The sequence below is a fragment of the Haliotis rufescens genome, unplaced genomic scaffold (genome assembly GCF_023055435.1).
Source record: "Haliotis rufescens isolate VD_foot unplaced genomic scaffold, xgHalRufe1.0.p SCAF_21, whole genome shotgun sequence".
NCBI classification, from domain to species: domain Eukaryota; kingdom Metazoa; phylum Mollusca; class Gastropoda; order Lepetellida; family Haliotidae; genus Haliotis; species Haliotis rufescens.
Window position 1 is genome coordinate 4,918,008 of NW_025963902.1, and position 19,701 is coordinate 4,937,708.

Sequence of the window (19,701 nt, forward strand, 5' to 3'; positions counted from 1 at the left end):
GCATTTTTTGATGAAGCAGAAAATGGACATATTTGGAGCATATTTTTTGCATTTTGCAGTAGAAAAATCATATCTCTATGATTAATTTTATGCACATATAGAACTGTTTTCTGTTCACTAAAAGATACATGTACTGGTATATACAGAAAAATAATCCTGTTACTAAAGAAACAATTAGTACCGGGTTCATTGAATGATAGTCACGCAAGTTTTTAAAGTAAGAATGGTTGGGATGTCATAGTATGTTAAACAGTACATATCACCATCAAGCATTAGGACGAACAGCTTAATGAAATATATTGCTCATAGACGAAACTAATCATATATTTTTGAACAAATGTTGTCATCCAACAGATGATGTCTGCATCATTATGTTATTAATCATGCTTGTACTTTATCAATACCATCCTTTAATATCCTCACTGCAATCCAGGCATCCAATCTGTTTCAGCACCGAACAGCTGGCCAATAATTATCATTGGTATATGTATTCATCCAGGTCCTGACATGATGCATAAAATTGTCCTTTGAATTCTTTTAATAATGACAATATTTATTCACGTCATTTTGTAGAAAATTCTGTGTTTGATTGAGACCGCTAAAAGAGATACATTGAAGGTAATCAGATGTGACAGAATATGTCAGGGTTATGTAATTTGTAATTTACTATTGTTTGTCACAATGGAGACTGACAGCTCTGTTTGACATATGGATCTTAATGGCCTCCTGGCCCTGTGGATTTTCAGCATAGGTCTGGACACTGTAATTAGTGCCTTGTGTAGAACTGAGGCTTGTCTCCATGTTTTAAGATAACACTTGAGGTAGCAGACAAGCATAGACTTGTAGGATTGCCCTAATTGTCATGGCTACCCTCCCCAAATGAGACCAGACGTTTGTTTTGTTTGTTTGTTGTTGTTTTTAGTTGTTGTGTTGTTTTTTGGGGGGTTAGATTTTGATTATGAAACATTTGGTCAGTAGGTTAAAAATACAATTTAAACATGTTAAATGCATTGTTCAGGATTTTTTTATCCATCATAGAGTTTGATTAGGATTGGTAGGTGACAAAAAATAAAATAATCTATGGGTCCTTTTAAATGTTATTAATCTAAAATCTAACTGTCATTTCTTTATCATTTTTATTGTGAAAGCCATCTTTACTGCTGGCAGTATAAAAAACTTTGTTATTCTGCTTGTATTTTTTTAAAGAATTGTCAAGGTCAGCCGATCCATTATCCAAAATTTTCCAAGCAAAAATAAAGTAAGGTCTGATCCATTTAATCATCTACACTTGTGGAATACTGTTTTCCAAAAAGTGGAATACTATTTCTCATGGAATGTACAGGCGACGGGTAGCATAGTGGTTAAAGCGTTCGCTCATCATGCCGAAGACCCGGGTTCGATTCCCGACGTGGGTACAATGTGTGAAGCCCATTTCTGGTGTTCCCTGCCGTGATATTGCTGGAATATTGCTAAAAGCGGCATAAAACCTTACTCACTCACTCACTTATGAAATATCCTTATTTTGACAACAGATTGTACAGAGTTCTGCCAAGGCTTGACTAGTAATGTCTTGTTTTATCTATTTTTTGTATCTGTAATCACACAAACAGGGGCAGGATTTACTTGAAATTAAAGATAAAGGTACATGCAGGGTAATTTCAAAAGAATTAAAGATTTCATTTTTTAATGTGCCTGATGCATGTGTATGTATTTTTGTGTTTTTGACATAAGTTAAAATAATTTCTTTTTTTCATTCATAATGCAGCGATGTTTGCTCAAGAGGTTTTGAGGACTTCATATAGTTATATACATTTTATTCATCACTTGTATATTCTTGGTCAAGTGGCACAGATGTAGTGGGCGGTCGGGTAGCCTGGTGGTTAAAGTGTTCGATCGTCACACCGAAGACCCGGGTTCGATTCCCGACATGGGTACAATGTGTGAAGCCCATTTCCGGTGTCCCCTGCCGTGATATTGCTGGAATATTGCTAAAAGCGGCGTAAAACAAAACTCACTCACAGATGTAGTGGTCTGATGAGTCTCTGTGCAGAGTTGCGTCCCTTTGCTTTAGGATCAACAGGTCATAGGTTCAAAGCCAGATTTGGCCTGACTGTGATCCTTGGATTGTCAGTACCGGTACCCATGGGTCTCACCAAAGTGGTAAACCTCTGTGACTGCCTCATTTTGGGACTTTTCTCCCACATATAGCTGACACTGATATAATTGAATGAGTGAGCGAGTGAGTTTGGTTTTACGCCGCTTTTAGCAATATTCCAGCAATATCACGGCGGGGGACACCAGAAATGGGCTTCACACATTGTACCCATGTCGGGAATCGAACCCGGGTCTTCGGCGTGACGAGCGAGCGCTTTAACCACTATGCTACCCGACCGCCCCTATAATTGAATGAGTAAAGAGTTGCATTTAACACTGTTTGAAAAGTATTTAATGTATATCATGGCGTGTCATCTAGGTGACTCGAAAAGCCCTAAGTGAAGCAGGTCTCAGACGTTTACCACTTTGGTGAAACCCACGAGCACAGTGTGGTGCTGACAAACCTAGAAACATAATCAGGGTGAACCGAGATTCAAACCCACGATCATAGGTTTCAGGTGTTTGGGATGCTGCGCTGTACAGCGAATTGTGGCACCTTTGTCAACTGTGCTACCCATGCCTCAGTGATGCAAATGAAAAACTGTTCAAAGCATCACTATAATATATTCAACTATGAATTTGGAAAATACTCTTTTTTGATTGGTCAATTAGAGGTATCAAATCACAATAAACCCCTCTGATTGAAACCGCCGATTTGACAGCCAAATCACCGTGGAAGCTAATATTTTTAGTATAGTACTTCCTTTACAGTCATTGTTGGCAGGCATATTTAAATAAATATGTGTACAATTATAGGCTACTAAATGCAAAGTTGCAGTCACTACAATATTCAAAGGATGCGTGGTAATACATTTTGTTTAGAAAACACGATAGAAATCAACAAAGATAAAATTTCAAGTTTTGAGGACAACAGAGAGCTTGCTATTTGGTGCTTTCCTATATACCACTGTGACGTTATATCTTTTGCGTCACAATGAGCGATATGACGTCATAATTACGATGTGCGGTGGAGAAAGATACCTTTGTAAGACTTGCTTAGTTTTCTTTTGTGGTGCCCACCTCATGTCAGCTTACCAAGTTGCCAGGCTACATGCTTTCAATGAGTCATATGTTTGAGTAAAGTATTACTGTGTAAACAAACTGCTTGAGCATATAGTGTTTCATATTTTGTTTTAAGGCTGTTGTCGGTGATTCCGTAATTAAGATCGACAACCCACTCAAAACACTGGACTCAACCCATGCCGCTTCACTCAATATATTTGCTAACACTAAAGAGTTCCCGTTTTATTCCCGTGTGTGTGTGTGTGTGTGTGTGTGTGTGTGTGGTGTGTGTGTGTGTGTGTGTGTGTGTGTGTGTGTGTGTGTGTGTGTGTGTGTGTGTGTGTGTGTGTGTGTGTGTGTTTGTGTGTGTGTGTGTGTGTTTGTGTGTGGGTGGGTGGGTCGCTGTCATGGTAGAATTTAACATTTGAAACCTCACTCTGCGTGTTTTGTTCCAAGTTCAATATGGAGCCATTAAATCTACAGGTAACCTAGTTCTACATTGATGACAAAGTATTTGTTTGTCTCGTAATTGATAAACCCATCGATGGACTTTACTTATCTATTTTCAGCCAAAGTGAACAAGAAAATTCAAACAAATAAAATCATGTTTACCATATTGTTGGTGGCTTTTGATGCTGTCAAACTTGACCAAAGTATGTCGAAAATGTTGGCCAAGTGACAGGTTTATTATGTGTGCATTAAGTCCTGATGCAAGCAGCACCTGTTTATGGAGCAATTGTCAGTGCCAGGTCATCTGTGACACAGATCTATTGTAGGCTGTTGGCCCCTGGCTAGTCCCCAGACCAGGAACTGAGTGGGATGTCCATCTGTAGGATTTATCGCCCTACCTGTAACAAGCAGCCACAGGTATGACATAACTGATTGATTGATCATGAACTGCTATCTGGTTCAGATGTTTTACTTTTGGTGTTGCCTTGGCAACACGATGTAGTTTATGTAGTGATGATCATAGGACAGCCAATTCAACTCCATGAAGACTTACCATATGTGTGTGTGTGTCTCTGTGTGTGTGTCTGTCTGTCTGCGTGTCTGTCTGTCTCTGTGTGTGGGTGTGTCTCTGTATGTGTGTGTGTCTGTCTGTATGTGTGCTTGTGTGTGGGTCACTGTGTGTGTGTATGGGGGAGGGGGGGGGGGACTGTGTGTGGGACTGTGTGTGTGCATGTGTGTCTGTCTCTGTGTGTGTGCATGTGTGTGGGTCCCTGTGTGTGGGTGTGCATATGTGTGTGTGTGTGTGTGGGGGGGGGGGGGGGGGGGGGTGTCCCTGTGTGTGGGACTGTCTGTGTGTGGGGGGGACTGTGTGTGTGTGTGCATGTGTGTGTGACTGTGTCTGTGTGTGTGTGTGTGACTGTGTGTGTGCATGTGTGTGGGTCCCTGTGTGTGGGACTGTCTGTGTGTGTGGGGGACTGTGTGTGTGCATATGTGTGGGTCTGTGTCTGTGTCTGTGTGTGCATGTGTGTGGGTCCCTGTGTGTGTGTGCATGTGTGTGGGTCCCTGTGTGTGTGTGCATGTGTGTGGGTCCCTGTGTGTGTGTGCATGTGTGTGGGTCCCTGTGTGTGTGTGCATGTGTGTGGGTCCCTGTGTGTGTGTGTGTGTGTGGGTCCCTGTGTGTGGGACTGTGTCTGTGTATGTGTGGGACTGTGTGTGTGGGTCGGTGTCTGTGTGTGACTATGTGTGTGCATGTGTGTGGGACTGTGTCTGTGTGGGTGTGTGACTGTGTGTGTGCATGTGTGTGGGTCCCTGTGTGTGTGTGCATGTGTGTGGGTCTGTGTGTGTGTCGGTGGGTACATAACAGAAAAACCTATTTATGGCCACTAGCTAGCCATTATAGTTAAGAGCAGAAGTTTGGTTGTTCAATCCCCTGGCTACACCATACTCAAAGATGTTTTAAAAGATGGTACTTGTTGTTACCCTGCCTGGCACGTGTCAGCATTAATTAAAGGGATAAAACAAGGACTCATTGGCTCGGAGTCCGAACACTGTGTCTGAATATCTGCACAAGTACAAGCAGCGTCCAAACGCACACACGCACGCACATACACATTTTAGCTTGTGTGTTTGCCAGTAAGACATCATTTTGTCTTTAAATCATTATGATTTTGGTCCTCAGCATTTATACAGACATTATTTGAGTATCAAATCGGGGCTTTTTTCAAACATGTTACAGAATAATTTTTTTATCAGAAAACAATAGTTTCATGACATTTTTTGAGAGCTGTATCTTAAGGTTTTTTACAGTACTTGGCAATGCATCCGTGTATATATAGTGTTGTCTCAGATTATGTGAGGAAGTTTGTATCAGAAGTCTCATCTATTGGGTAATGTGTGTGTGTGTGTGTGTTGGTGTTTGTTTGGCTGTATATGTGTGAGTGTGAGTGGGTCTATATGTGTGTGTGTGTTTGAGTGTGTTTTGGTTGTTTAACGCAGCAATATTCCACTTACTGGTATATGACATACAATCAACCAAGTCACTGAGCATGACCACCCAATCCACTAACTCGCCTCTCCTGACCAGCATTGATTGCTGGGGACCAATTACGAGGCAAGTTAAAAGAATATTCTTGTTTCGTGAAGACTTTTTCCCAAACTGACCGGAGGGGATGAGTTTTTATTAAATTTATCTATTTATCTTGTAGGTTACAAATCTAGAAGCGAACATGACTCTACTATACCACATGACATTTTTGGGCAATGACCCCTGTAGCCTTTAAATAATCAAGTCTGGACTAGACAATCCAGTGATTGATTCCATGAGGAACAATCCCTTTTGCTGTGGTATGATGACATGCAACCAACCAAGTCACCGAGTCTGACAACCTGATCTTACGACCAGCATAGGTTTCTGGGTTCTGGAATCTGCACAGAGGATGGAGTTGTATCGCTACAGTCAAAAGGCCTTGTATTTAAGAAAAAAAACGACGAGTGGGAGTTTTAACAATATTTACCCGTATTTTAATAATGACTTTCTCAATAGAATCCAACCTCAACAATGTTGGACTAGTCAATTTTATGAACAGGTGGGTATTTCCCGCATATTCGCACAATAATCATGTCGATTATCTGTACCTTTCTCCCAATGACGATTGTCATATCTCTCCCGCTTTCGGATGTGATCGTTCGTCCTTCGCGTTCATCTGCGTTGCCCAGCTACATCTATGGGGAACAATTCTCCAGACACTCCCCTCTCAAAAATAACATCGTCCAATTCATGACTTCATCAAGTCATCCAGAAATGACTTCATGATAGATCAATGTTTTATCGTGAAATAAACAACACTTCGTTCTTCATTGTTCTTTGCGATTTATCTTATATCTTATATATGGCAATAACTGATTCCTGTAGGGGTGGGATCATGCCATCATACACCTTCAGACAAAGCTTCATTGTGTCATTTAATGCCCTTCAGTATTTCATATTTTTTATCCCCCGCCAAACGGACTCTGTCCGTCCGTCATGTTTCGTTTCCGGAGCATAACTCATAAACCGTTCAATATTTTTTCATCACATTTTGCAGGTCTGTCAGGTACATGCTGAACTGGTGCCTTTTGCTATTTAGAAATTTTAGAAATTTTTATTTTTTACGTTTCCATGGCAGCAAGATGGACTTAGGTTCTGTGAGGGTAGGGTTCGTTTCCGGAGCATAACTCATTAACCCTTCAATATTTTTTCATGAAACTTTGCAGGTTTGTCAGGTTCATGCTGTACTTGTGCCATCTGCTATTTAGAAATTTTAGAATTTTTTATTTATTACGTTTCCATGGCAACAAGATGGTCTTAGGTTCCAAACTCTTCTTTTTTTAACAATTTCCATGACAAGTTCCACCTCGGTTAAAAAAGGTTAGGGTTTGTTCAGATTTAATTATGTCATAAATTCTGCAACAGGGGCGGGGGAAATAGCCACTAACGCTAACTCTTGTTATTTGTTGGATCACAGATTCGCCAAGCCTATATTCTTCAAAATCAGAAAAAAATAATAATCCAAATTTACATTTATGTTTTTTTTGCCCAACTCATCATACATGCAAAAATTATATTGAGATTACTGAGTGTTTTAAGAATGTGTCTTACAATTTGACATTCATTTTTCACCAAATTGTTCAGTGGATGAATCATAGTGAATTCCTTCATAGTACATCTAGAGTTATGTCCCTTGTCCTTGATCCACAAACTTTGTCAAAATTAACTCCCTTGCCTTGTGACAAAAAACAAAGCTGAGTAACTCAGATGATGGGACTCAAGACGGCGAATTCGCATATCTTTTTCTTATGATGTCATCTTTTTTAATTTTTTTATTTCCTCCTGCAACTTCTGACTCACCTCGTGTAGATTTTAGGGCTGGGACGAGCCCAAATTTACTACCCGGGCACCCAACCCTCTATTACCCTACCCAGGTATCTGCCATAGGTCTCAAAAGTTAGGTGCAAAATGTCCGATTAGGAATTGTTTTACAGGAGCCTTGCAAATCATTTTAGATACACATATAAAACGATATCTGATCATGCATACAATGAAGTTATACAATGACTGATGCTTTCTCTTTATTTAGAAACATGAGAGTCCGAAAGATAGCGTGCAAGGTTGGGTGAAGTTGGTCAAGGAAAGTAGGAGAATTGGTGACAATGTTTGACAGTTTGACTCCTGAGAGTTACTTGGGCTTCGGTCCTGCCCCATGAAATGTAACATGTGGTGTGTCCTTAGGCAAGTGACTTTGTTTGAAATACGCCTCTGTTCACCCAGTAGTGAATGGAACCCAGTAGGATGAGATGGTAATATGACTGTTAACCTTATAGCGCTTCTCAAGCAGCTTGGCCTTTATACTCCCCAGGGAGTTGAAAAAAATAATCGAGTTAACTGATCAATTAACGTAGCGCATTGGGCATGTTTTAGATTTGGCGCATTATAAATAAGCACATTATTATGACCAAAAATGTTAAATCTTGAATTCCAAAGGCCAGCAGCAATTTCCTGGCACAAGAAAGGGACACAACTGTGCCCAGTAAATTGCAAAATCTTAGACCACTGTTCATGACAAAAAGGTGGATTAGGCTTTGGCACCTTACTCCATCTTCCTTTGACAAGAAACCTGGATTTAATGCAATGGACCATTGAGACAGGCCCTAATGTATGAGAGACAACAATGCAACAGTTTGTTTTTTCCATTTATTGTACCACAAAAGATACATATAAAAGCTTCACCTTTCGTAACAACAGGACTAGACACTCAGCGGAAGGTGATAACAATCATAAACCCCAGTCTTTAACTCGCCTCGATCGTCTTCACAGAATATCTATATACCACACATCCTCCATTAAGAACATGGGCCTTGTTTAACAAATCATTCCTCATGCTACAACTACTATCAGTCATGGGAGTTACGACTGTTATAGCACTATGATTGATATATGTTTGTTTGTTTTATCCCACGCTCAGCAATATTCCAGCTATATGACAGCGGCATGTAAATAATCAAGTCTGGACCAGACAATCCTGTGATCGATATTTGGCAATGATCCACGCTGTCGGTGTTCGTCGACATGTCACCAAGCCTGACCACCTGACCACCTGACCACCTGCTTCTCTAGACCCACACAGATTGCTGGGGTCCAATTCCCTGGCCAATATTAAGGTCGGGTCTAGGGGAAGGGGTTTGAGTGAGTGAGTAAGTTTTAATGCCGCTTTTAGCAATATTCCAGCAATATCACGGCGGGGGACACCAGAAATGGGCTTCACTCATTGTACCCATGTCGGGAAACAAACCCAGGTCATCGGCGTAACGAGCGAACGCTTTAACCACTAGGCTACCAGACCACCCCTGGAAGGGGTTTGAAATAAAGACCAGGGTTCCGTTTTACAAAGCTATTGTATTACTACGACTATTGTAACTCTTATACACTAACATGGACTTACATCTGTCGCAGTGTTATGATTGCTTTGTGAAACGGGACCCAGGGCTAATCCACAAAGGGATCTTGGTGCTAATTTGATCACAACTCCCATACTTTAACATAGAATTACAACAGTCATACTAAATTCACTCAGTGGAATAGACCTGGGTCAGTTACATGCAATGATTTCTCCCCATGACATCTAAGCTCACTTAACAAAGTCATGCGATATTGTTTCTTGAAAGAAAAATAGGCCAGCCCCAATTAGGGCTAGTTCTGAATATAAGGACCTTGTCTCTTAATGGAGTAACTCTGGTACACTGTACCCCTGATGCAGTACCATGTCTTTACTAAGTGTGTTAAAGTACTTCCCCAATCTCCCACCCTTGCCACATCGGTACATCACATTTGATAAATGGAGACTTCAATAACACAATTAAAATAAGAAATTCAAAAATAATTTAAAATGTTTTGTTTGATTGAATATGAAGTATGTATATTGTATATATTTTTTATGTATAACCATATTCTTGTTTTAGAGTCGAGATTCTTTGGTTATTTTCTAAAGAAAATGTCATTTGATATTGGGGAGGGGTAAAATATTTCCTCCAGAGGTGTTCAAAACAATCCTGATCCTCCTGAAAATGTTCTTTTTTCATGGCTGTCACTATGACAAAAAAGAAATTCAACATTACAACAAAGTATGAAAACAATTGAAAGTTGTATTATTTTTCTTTACCATGACCTGTTTTAATGATAGACTCATCTTTTGATAGAGATACAGAGGCATTTCATTCTGTTGCACAACTCTGAGATCTTGAGAAAAATATCTAAATGGAGAATTTCACCCAAGTGTCTTTAGACATTAGTGAGTGGGAATCAAACCCGGGTCTTTGGCATGACGAGCGAACGCTTTAACCACCAGGTTACCCGACCGCCCCCTTTAGACATTAACTATATTAACATGTTGATAAAACTTTGAAACTCCAAGGTTTGTTGAGAAGTTTATAACTTTTATCGACGGGTGATGATATATCTTATGTCAAAAGAGTGAGAGTGAGTTGGGTTGAATGCTGCTTTTAACAGTATTACAGCGTGTCAGCTTAATGTGGGAGGAAAGCCCAAAGTGATGCTGGTCTCATGAGCACGGTCTCATGAGCACGGGTATGGTGCTGACAAACCTAGAAACATACTCGGGGCGAACCTTGATTCAAACCCACAATCATAGGTTTCTGACACGCCCAAGGGACACAACTCTGCACAGCGAATCACAGCGACTTAGGCGACTGGGCCACACAAGGATGAGATTCTAATTATCATCCAAAATCATTCTTCCAACCTTTTAGTTTGTAAACTGTAATAACCAATGCCTTGAGTGCAATAACTACAGCTAACCAGCTTCAGTGGCAGAGAGATTAGTGATGTCATTAGATTGTGATGTCATGGTTACCAATGATGTCACAATGGTCAGCAAAGCACTGTGATTCATATTCTCTTAGGACATATTGCTTGATCTCACCCAAGCAATATCTCTTGTGGAAGCCAGTTTTGGATGATAAAGATATTAACTCAAAATGAAGCTGAAAATGAGTCTTCTTATCATAAAGAATATTTGTAAGAACATATCCTATCAGTCACATTCAGTTTCCTCTCAAAATACCCCCATCAAATGTTGAAGCGTTTATTTCCCTATCAGAAGTTAACACAAGTTCAGTTTACAGCTGTAAGGCAAAGATAACTTAACTACATAAGGAAGAGCCATTGCTTGCTTAATCAAGGAAGTACTAAGATACTGCTTAAAGGTCTAAGAGTATTACATATTTTATATACTGACATCCGTACAACATTCCTTTCTTGAAAACTTTTCTTATCCAGTAACAAATATCATTAATGAACGCATACAGTGTAAAATAGCACCATTTGTGCAAGAACATTAAACACTATGAACCCACAACATAGAAACTAATACAGAGACGTTATCAATGTGAAAGACGATTAAACTTGAAGAGCCAACCAATTCAAAGAATGATTTCTATTGAACAGTAACTATACATTCTTGAAAACAATATTATACTCATGAAAACACTGGCACGAAACATTCAGTGAGTGAGTGAGTAGGTTGGGTTTAATGCTGCTATGAACAGTATTTCAGTTATATCACAGCATGTGGCTTACCGTATTTGACGTAATAAACGCCCAGGGCATGTGGCTTAATTTGGGAGTAAAGCCCAAGTGACGCAAGATGAGGATGTGTCCTGTTATTGAAATCCACAGGGATGGTGCAGACAGACCTGAGATAACAGTTTGGACAAATCTGGGACCACCAATCAGTAGATCCTGACATGGAGAAGGGACACAACTCTGCACACAAAGTTTGCACCTTACACCAACTGTTCCCGATGACAACATGACATTGGGTCATTTGCACCTTTTTCCATATTCCTTGATCAATTTTTCAATATAACCTGAAATTTTACAGTCTACATTATGACGCAAAAGACTAGGGAAAGATCAGTAACATGGGACATCTATGATATTGTAATCTCCATGCAATCGTGTTTCATTTCCAGAGACCACATTTGATTTGTTTCTTTGTTGTTTAACGCCGCACTCAGCAATATTTCAGCTATATGATGGCGTTCTGTAAACAATCGAGTCTCGACCAGACAATCCAGTGATTGATATCATGAGCATCAATCCACGCAATTGGGATACGATGACATGCATCAACCAAGTCAGCGAGCCTGACCATCCGATCCTGTTAGTCGCCTCTTACGACAAGCATAGTCGCCTCTTAAGACAAGCACAGTCGCCTTTTACGGCCACTTTTACCCCAGACAAACAAATAAACTGGCCCATTGGCACCTTTCTTGATGTTCCTTTAATTTGTGTGAATTCAACATTAGCAATTTTGATTAAAGTAACATCTTTTTGGGAATAAACTGTAGATGTAATTCATTAAATAATTCAATGTATGCTAACCATTGTCATACCTGTGTTTATTAATTACAAGCGTGAAGCTTAAAGTGATGCAGGTCATGGATATATATATATATAAATACTACAGGACAAAAGGGACTCAAATCCATGATCACCAAATCCTGGCATGGATAAGGGACAAAACTCTTATGGCCACCAAGTAAAACACTTAAGTGCTATGATTGATATTTGATATGCATATTCAGATAATAAACAGACATCGTTTCCTTGAACTAAACTGTTTGGGTTTTTGTTGTTGTTAGAAACAGATTTGTATATATATTGTTCACCATTTCTTACAAACAGCTGTGATAAAATTTCATTTCACAGAATTGAAAACAGAGTCAACCAAAATCTTTTTGGTCGTCATTTTATTTTTTCACAAATTTCAGGGTTTATTTGTCGGTCAGTCTTGTATACCAACTAAGGCCTTATAAATGCAGCTTCTCCTTGAAGTGTTCTCTTGAAAGAAACATATGTCTGGAGAGATAAAGACAAAACAGAAAGATACTAAAATCATTTCGCAATGATAAGTAATATTGTTACTTTTCTACTGGCCTACTTTCTGATTACTGATTACTGATTACTGATAGTACCGGTATTTAACAGGCTCAAAAATTTAATTTATTCCTCATTTGTGAAATCTTGGTTGTCAGTTGACCTGTAGATCATATACATAAAAAACCCACCTGACTATAACAAGTCTGAATTCCTATAAAACAGTTCTATGACAAAAGTTCACTATCAACCATTAAGTGAATCAAAAAGATGCTTTGTGCTGTAACATCAAAGTCAACATCAACATATACAGGTCAATATATTAGGAGATATTTATTAAATAACAAAAAATACATTTTGTAAACAATTATAACAACGGTTTGGGACATTAATAACAAGAAATCTGCTCGCCTGCCGAGCTGATCATTCTATGGCTAAGCCATGCCCTTGTTATACAAACATGATTATACACGGTACTGAACATACGAAACACTTCACGAATGTGATCTTGAAACTAACATACACCATGATTATCATTCTGTAAAGAAATAACGATATTATCCATCAAACTTAAAATAGCATTTAATCAAAACCTATAGATTGTTAAAATATAGCCCAAATACTATACATCTACTTAATGAATATATTATGTTACCGTATTCGACATAATAAGCGCCCAGGGCACTCTGAAAATTAGAAATAGGGGGCTCTTATTAGAATATTATGTAGGTGAAAAAAACAGAGTTGAAAGATAAATTTCGTGGTTCATAGTGACAGCCTGAAATGTTTATGTACGACAGATATATTTTTCCAGAATTTAATTGCCCATAATTAAGGGCGCATATAACACACGAGTGTGTATTATACGCGAATAGATAAGTCTTGTGTACATTGATCAATCGGAAGGGGTGCTAATTGGGATTGTTCACAAGCCAATATATCAGCAAATATCGCCGTCGGCGCTTATTACGTCGAATACGGTAATCAAAACTTATAGATTGTTAAAATATAGCCCAAATACTACACATCTACTTAATGAATATATTATTATATGTTATTATCAATGTCCAAGTAAATACAGCTAAATGATCTGGAAATAATCTAGGAAGAAAGTTCTCTGAAGTCCACATGTAAATATGAACTTTTTTCCCTTCTCATGCCAGCTCGAATAAACAGATCTACGGTATTCGCTGTATTATTCAATCCCTGACAATCTGTAAGTAATCTTTAAGTAATCCTGTGTATGGTTCTAATAAGCACCCCCTTATAAATTTTCTATGCGTGCTTGTTACAGGGAATATGGTAATTCTAATGGTTCACCCTGGTATCGGAACATTACAATACTTTGATGCAAAATGATACAAGCTTACACAACGACGTAATATGGTATGGAAATGAACTGTTTTCTGACGGTATGAACTGTTTTCTGACGGTATGAACTGTTTTCTGACAGTATGAACTGTTTTCTGATGGTATGAACTGTGTTCTGACGGTATGAACTGTTTTCTGACGGTATGAACTGTTTTCTGGGAGTATGAACTGTTTTCTGACGGTATGAACTGTTTTCCGACAGAATGAGCTATAATCAAACCACTGTGGGTCTCCAGTATTGTGTTCTACAATGGAATATGCTCCACACCATGACAAGTATCAACTTATCCTGCATCACATTGTACACAGTATTGTGACCTTTCAACCACGACACCACTGTACCGAGGCCAAGTGACTCTCTAAGCCCTTCTCGCTAAGCCCTACTAGATACACTGTATGTCTCAGACCTGTTATTTCCACTGCGCTGAGTAACTTAGGCACCTTCGTCATATTCCCCCATATGAAATAAGTATCATACCGTGCACCATATTGCAACAAGCTGATCGAGAGTATGTGTAGGCATCTCGTTACTACAGATAACCCTTCTGTCCAAAACTCCAGCATGACTTGTAACTTCAGAAGATTCATCACTTTCGCTAATTTCTATACTCCATCAGAGGGTTGCTGAACGTCAGTAAGGAAACTTTGAACATGAACCTGGCGATTTTGATAGAGACAATGGCCTTTTCTTGATTTCATTAATTGTTTATTTTCCCCCCGTAATACCATATTCGACGTAATAAGCGCCCAGGGCGCTCTCAAAATTAGAAATAGGGGGCTCTTATTAGAATATTATTTTGGTGGAAAAAAACAGAATTGAAAGATAAATTTCGTGGTTTGTGCTGACAGCCTGAAGCATATAGCACTCGAGTGAGTATTATACGCGAATAAATAAGTCTTGGGTACATTGATCAATCGGAAGGGGTGCTAATTGGGATTGTTCACTGGCCAATATATTAGCAAATATCTCCATGGGCGCTTATTAGAGCGGGGTGCTTATTACGTCGCATACGGTAACCACTTTTGAAAGGACAGTAAGAAAGTTGTGGGAACAAATAAGTCAGCTATCTGTATGTTGTCCATCACTCACATAAATTAAACACTGACATATCGACAACACAATACATTGCTTGACATTGTGAGTAATGTGTAGATTCAGAAACATCCAATGCAATGCCGACTGTTACAAGAACCTGTGACGAGGCCTGTAGTCTACAAACATGTACACCTAATAAGTAAAATAAAAAGGCCTAAAATCCAAGAAAACACTATCATCTTCATATAGATATTCAGTAGATTGCTGGGGACCGATATTCAGTAGATTGCTGGGGACCAATATTCAGTAGATTGCTGGGGACCAGTATTCAGTAGATATACTGACATACTTGAATAGTACTTCAGTCATACCATGGTGCTTAATGATTCTGCAAGAGGCTAGCCCGAAGTGGGGCAGCTCATAGACATGTACCACTCTGGTGAACCATAGTGCACAGGTATGGTGCTGACCAACCAGTGATGGTAGGCATGGCAACTTTACTGTCTTCAACTGGCTGGGGACCAATTCTAATGTGGAATCTCTAGTGGGTGGTGAACAGTGGAGGACAGGGAGCCACATAAAGTGGATAACTGCAACATCACTTAATTATTATCCATTCTTTCTCGTGGACAGACCAATAATATTTATCGCTTGGATATTTTGTCTGTGCTTAAAAAAATACCACTTTTATCAAAGAAAGGATAAGCCAAACAATTAGTGGGATCTACAACACAATTGTCAGGGCAACCAGCATGTCAACTAAACAATTCCATTCCTTGGTAAACCAGAAGCAAAATTAATATTTTGATAATTTTCTTGTACAAATGTTTTTTTTAATTAAATTCCACGCACCCTTGGAATATCAGGTCCCTTTTTATAAACACATAAATTGTCTTAATATTTCATATATTTCTATTCTTACAAGTACTGAGACCAGGATGGGCATAGGGGGACGCTCATATTTCAGTACCTTGGTCAAAGGGAGCCCTATTCACACCCAATTACCTATCTTAGTTCTCGCCACCGCTAAGCAAAGATCTGAGGACATCCCATTAGGGGTCACGTCAGAACGACCTTTCATCCCACCAATCAGAGCGGCGCTTACCAGATCATGAAAGTGATAGTCAGAATGTGATTTCTAATCATGCAACCTCGAAAACATTAACAAGGGGTATACCGAACAATAGTAGGCTTAACGACTGAATCCATACAATCTAGGCCATCTATTAGCCATTCCAGAATGTTCTCTTGTTCAGGTGTCAAATTTTTAATCGGGAATTTGTCAAAATATGTTTTGCCAATTTGAAATTAGTGCCATAAAGCACGAGAAAGCTGCCTACTGATTGGCTATTTGTCGACTTCTTGTCAGTCATTCCATTGGTCGGTCAGAGTTCTCAGATCTTTGTTTAGCGGTAGCGAGAACTAAGATCTGTTTTTAATGAGATTGCACCAATTACAGAATTCCGGTTAAATCAGTTTTCTCATTCTTTTTTTCTTTTCATGACATTTGCATGTGATGTTAGTTACATGCCAATAATAATATAATACAATCCAAAATCTACTGCAAATAGACCTTGTAGCCAAAACACTTTAATTTTTTCAAAAGTAAGACACAAATACCCAGAAAAAAACACCGAAAAAGTGTTATACACGAAACATGTACCCAAATGGCAACAACAAATTTGGAATATTATCCATCGAGAACAGCAGCTGTGCAATCACCATGGCAACAAAACATCACCATTTGAAGGGATTTTCTATTTGAGCAATGATTCTTTGGCAACATTAACAAGTAACTGACCACTAACTGACAATCATGAGTTGACGTGATGTGATTGTGACATCAATGACATTTTTACGATATGACTTTTCTTTGAACACATGTGTATAACTATGAATTAAAATCACGACAAATCAATGAATAAACAATAAACAATTTCAAACACAATTGCAGGGAAACTATTTTGCACGCTAAGCTATTTCCCCAAAGAAAAATCAGATTTCCCTATTTCTAAGAGTTTCTAAATGAGAAATGAGAATAATAAATCGTTTTCTCTGTATAATAAATTGTCAATCATTGAGATGATATTCAATTAACAAGTCCCAATTCCCTAACAACCAACTATGATCTTTCTGCTTAAAATAAAGTGATTTTCATTTACAAATGATAATCAGTGATATGCACGATGCACTTCACACACAGCAAATAAAGTATCCAAACCATACATTTGTATCCAAATAAACAATTTTAATGAATGTTTAAGAATATGATAAAAAGCATTCTTAACATTCCTCTTACCATACACAACACATCACATCACATCACACGACAAAAACAACCACAGCCATTGTGCAAAATATCTGTACTCAACACAACAGAGCAATTGCTGATAAAAGCTGCCGACATGTCGTCAAGGAAACATGGCTCTTGTGAAAACACCTCATATACATAGAAAACACATGTGTGAGTATACAGGAGAACTGGACAAGCTTGTGGTGGCGGTGTGGAAATGTAGCCGTGCCATGTGTGGTGCAACTTCATAACAAGACTGTTTAAATGAACAGACAGTATTCTGAGGACATTGCAATTTTTTGAAAGGAGACGACAATAATCACAGATAAATGATGAGGATTTGAAAATAACCCAATTAAAAAGTGTCACCCTTTTCTTTGAAACATCATTTCTCTTCCTCTTCCAAGAGGACTGACCTAGAACAAGATCTAGGACAAGACTGACTGTGACCTAAACACTGGACGACACCTGGATCAAGGCAGGACATAGATCTAGGACATGCCTTCGGCCTAGGACAACACTTTGGATGATTTTGACCAAGGAGGGACCTACTTCGAGGACATGATCTTGACCAAGAAAAGATCTAGATCTAGGACATGCCCTGAACTTAGAACAACACTTTGGATGATTTTGACCAAGGAAGGACCTACTTCGAGGACATGACCTAGACCAAGGAAAGATCTAGATCAAGGAGATGCCCTCGACCTAGACCAAGACCCTGAAATAGAACAAGAGCAAGACCTAGACCACGGAAGGACCTACTTCTACCACATGTTCTAGACCTGGAACAAGACTTCAGACAAGATCTACACCACGCAAAGATCTAGATATTGGACATGCCCTAGACCAACAAGTCCAAACACAAGACCCTGATTTAGAACTAGCAACAAGAACTAGACCAAACCATGACATTACCTACAAGCCCTTGAACATTACCTAGGACAACACCTAGACCAAAGATTTTGACTCGAGAAGACTTCAATGAAGCAGTTTTCAAATAAATTCCAGAATTCTGAACATCTACCCATCCTTATTGAAATTGGGAAAACCTTCTTGAAACATTGATCAGATTTTATCAAAATAAATCATTTGAACCATTAATAAATAACATGGATGACTTAAAATATACATGAATAAATAACAGTAATAACAAAATGTAATGTATTTGGCTGTTTCATGAACAAACCATGATTGGCATTCTACCAAAATACCAATGTCCTTCATACAGCATAAATTCTACATCTACATCTTCTATATAAAATGTATCATCTGACATTCAAATATTTTTCACTCACCTGCCCACTTCACATATGAAACAACCCAGGTATTTATCTACGAAAGTTTCATCCCTGGCCTGGACTAACATGCATTCTCTTGATCCTCACACTCCATAAAAATGATACCACCTCCTTCATAAAGTCAGCCATACCGTACATTTCACTATAGGACAAACAGGGGATGAAATTCTCATAAATAATTAACCCAGGAAGGCTGTAACTGACTATTCAAGAATAACCTGACAAGTCATTCATCGGTTTTTTCTACCCTCATCTAAACCCACGATGTTCGTACGAGCCAACATGACTGGCGGCTACTGCCTTGAACAGCAGAGGGCAGCAATGATTCTTCTCGTGCCGAGTGATGAGAGACTGGGAGCAGTCCCGTGACAACATCCAACTCCCCTACACGTCTTGATTCTCATCAGTGACCAGCGACTACCCTGAAGTAGATGGAACAATGAACTAATGCACAGCAGTCACATTACACAGCTGATTCTGTGCGGCTAAAGCGCTTCTTCAGAGAGGGTGACTTTCCACTTTGTTTCTCTGTCGTTGGTGATGTTGTGGAGCCCTGGTCACCGGCTGCTGTGTCTGTGACGGTAATCTTGGTGGTGACGTTTTGGGTGAACTCCGAGCTGGTCAACAGGTCGGCCGTCGTTGTTCCATGGCAAGGGACAGAAATCGTACGCTTTGTCATTTTCCTATTTTCTTGAGGGCGCGGAAGTCGGAAGCAGCTTTTCCTCAGGAACATCCTGGCATTCCCAACTGCTGGCCTTGACCTTCCTGGTGACATCAGGTCCGTTAGATGAGCGGCATACCCATCTGATATGATCTGGCAACAACATATGGAGGTGTTACACATCAGGAAGATAAACAGATGCAACTTAAAAAAACTGAAGAATGGTAAGGCTATAATAGTTGGTTGGTTGGTTGGTTTGTTGTTTAATGCCGCACTCAGCAATATTCCAGCTATATGGCAGCAGTCTGTAAATAATCGAGTCTGGACCAGACAATCCAGTGATTGATATCATGAGCATCAATCCACGCAATTGGGATACGATGACATGCATCAACCAAGTCAGCGAGCCTGACCACCCGATCCTGTTAGTCGCCTCTTACGACAAGCATAGTCGCCTTTTACGGCAAGCATGGGTTGCTGAAGACCGATTCTGCCCCAGATCTT

General features: G+C 39.3%; 1 protein-coding gene across 7 annotated transcripts in view; it reads right to left on the reverse strand.

Moving 5' to 3' along the window:
* Positions 1-13,398: 13,398 nt before the first annotated feature.
* Positions 13,399-19,701, reverse strand: part of LOC124133376 (protein retinal degeneration B-like) — a 173,992-nt gene continuing 167,689 nt past the window's right edge. For all 7 annotated transcript variants that reach the window (XM_048401145.1, XM_048401148.1, XM_048401149.1 and 4 more), the window contains one exon: positions 13,399-19,350. In XM_048401145.1, the coding sequence (XP_048257102.1) occupies positions 19,000-19,350 (351 nt within the window). In that variant the 3' untranslated portion in view covers positions 13,399-18,999. The remainder of the gene's footprint in view (positions 19,351-19,701) is intronic.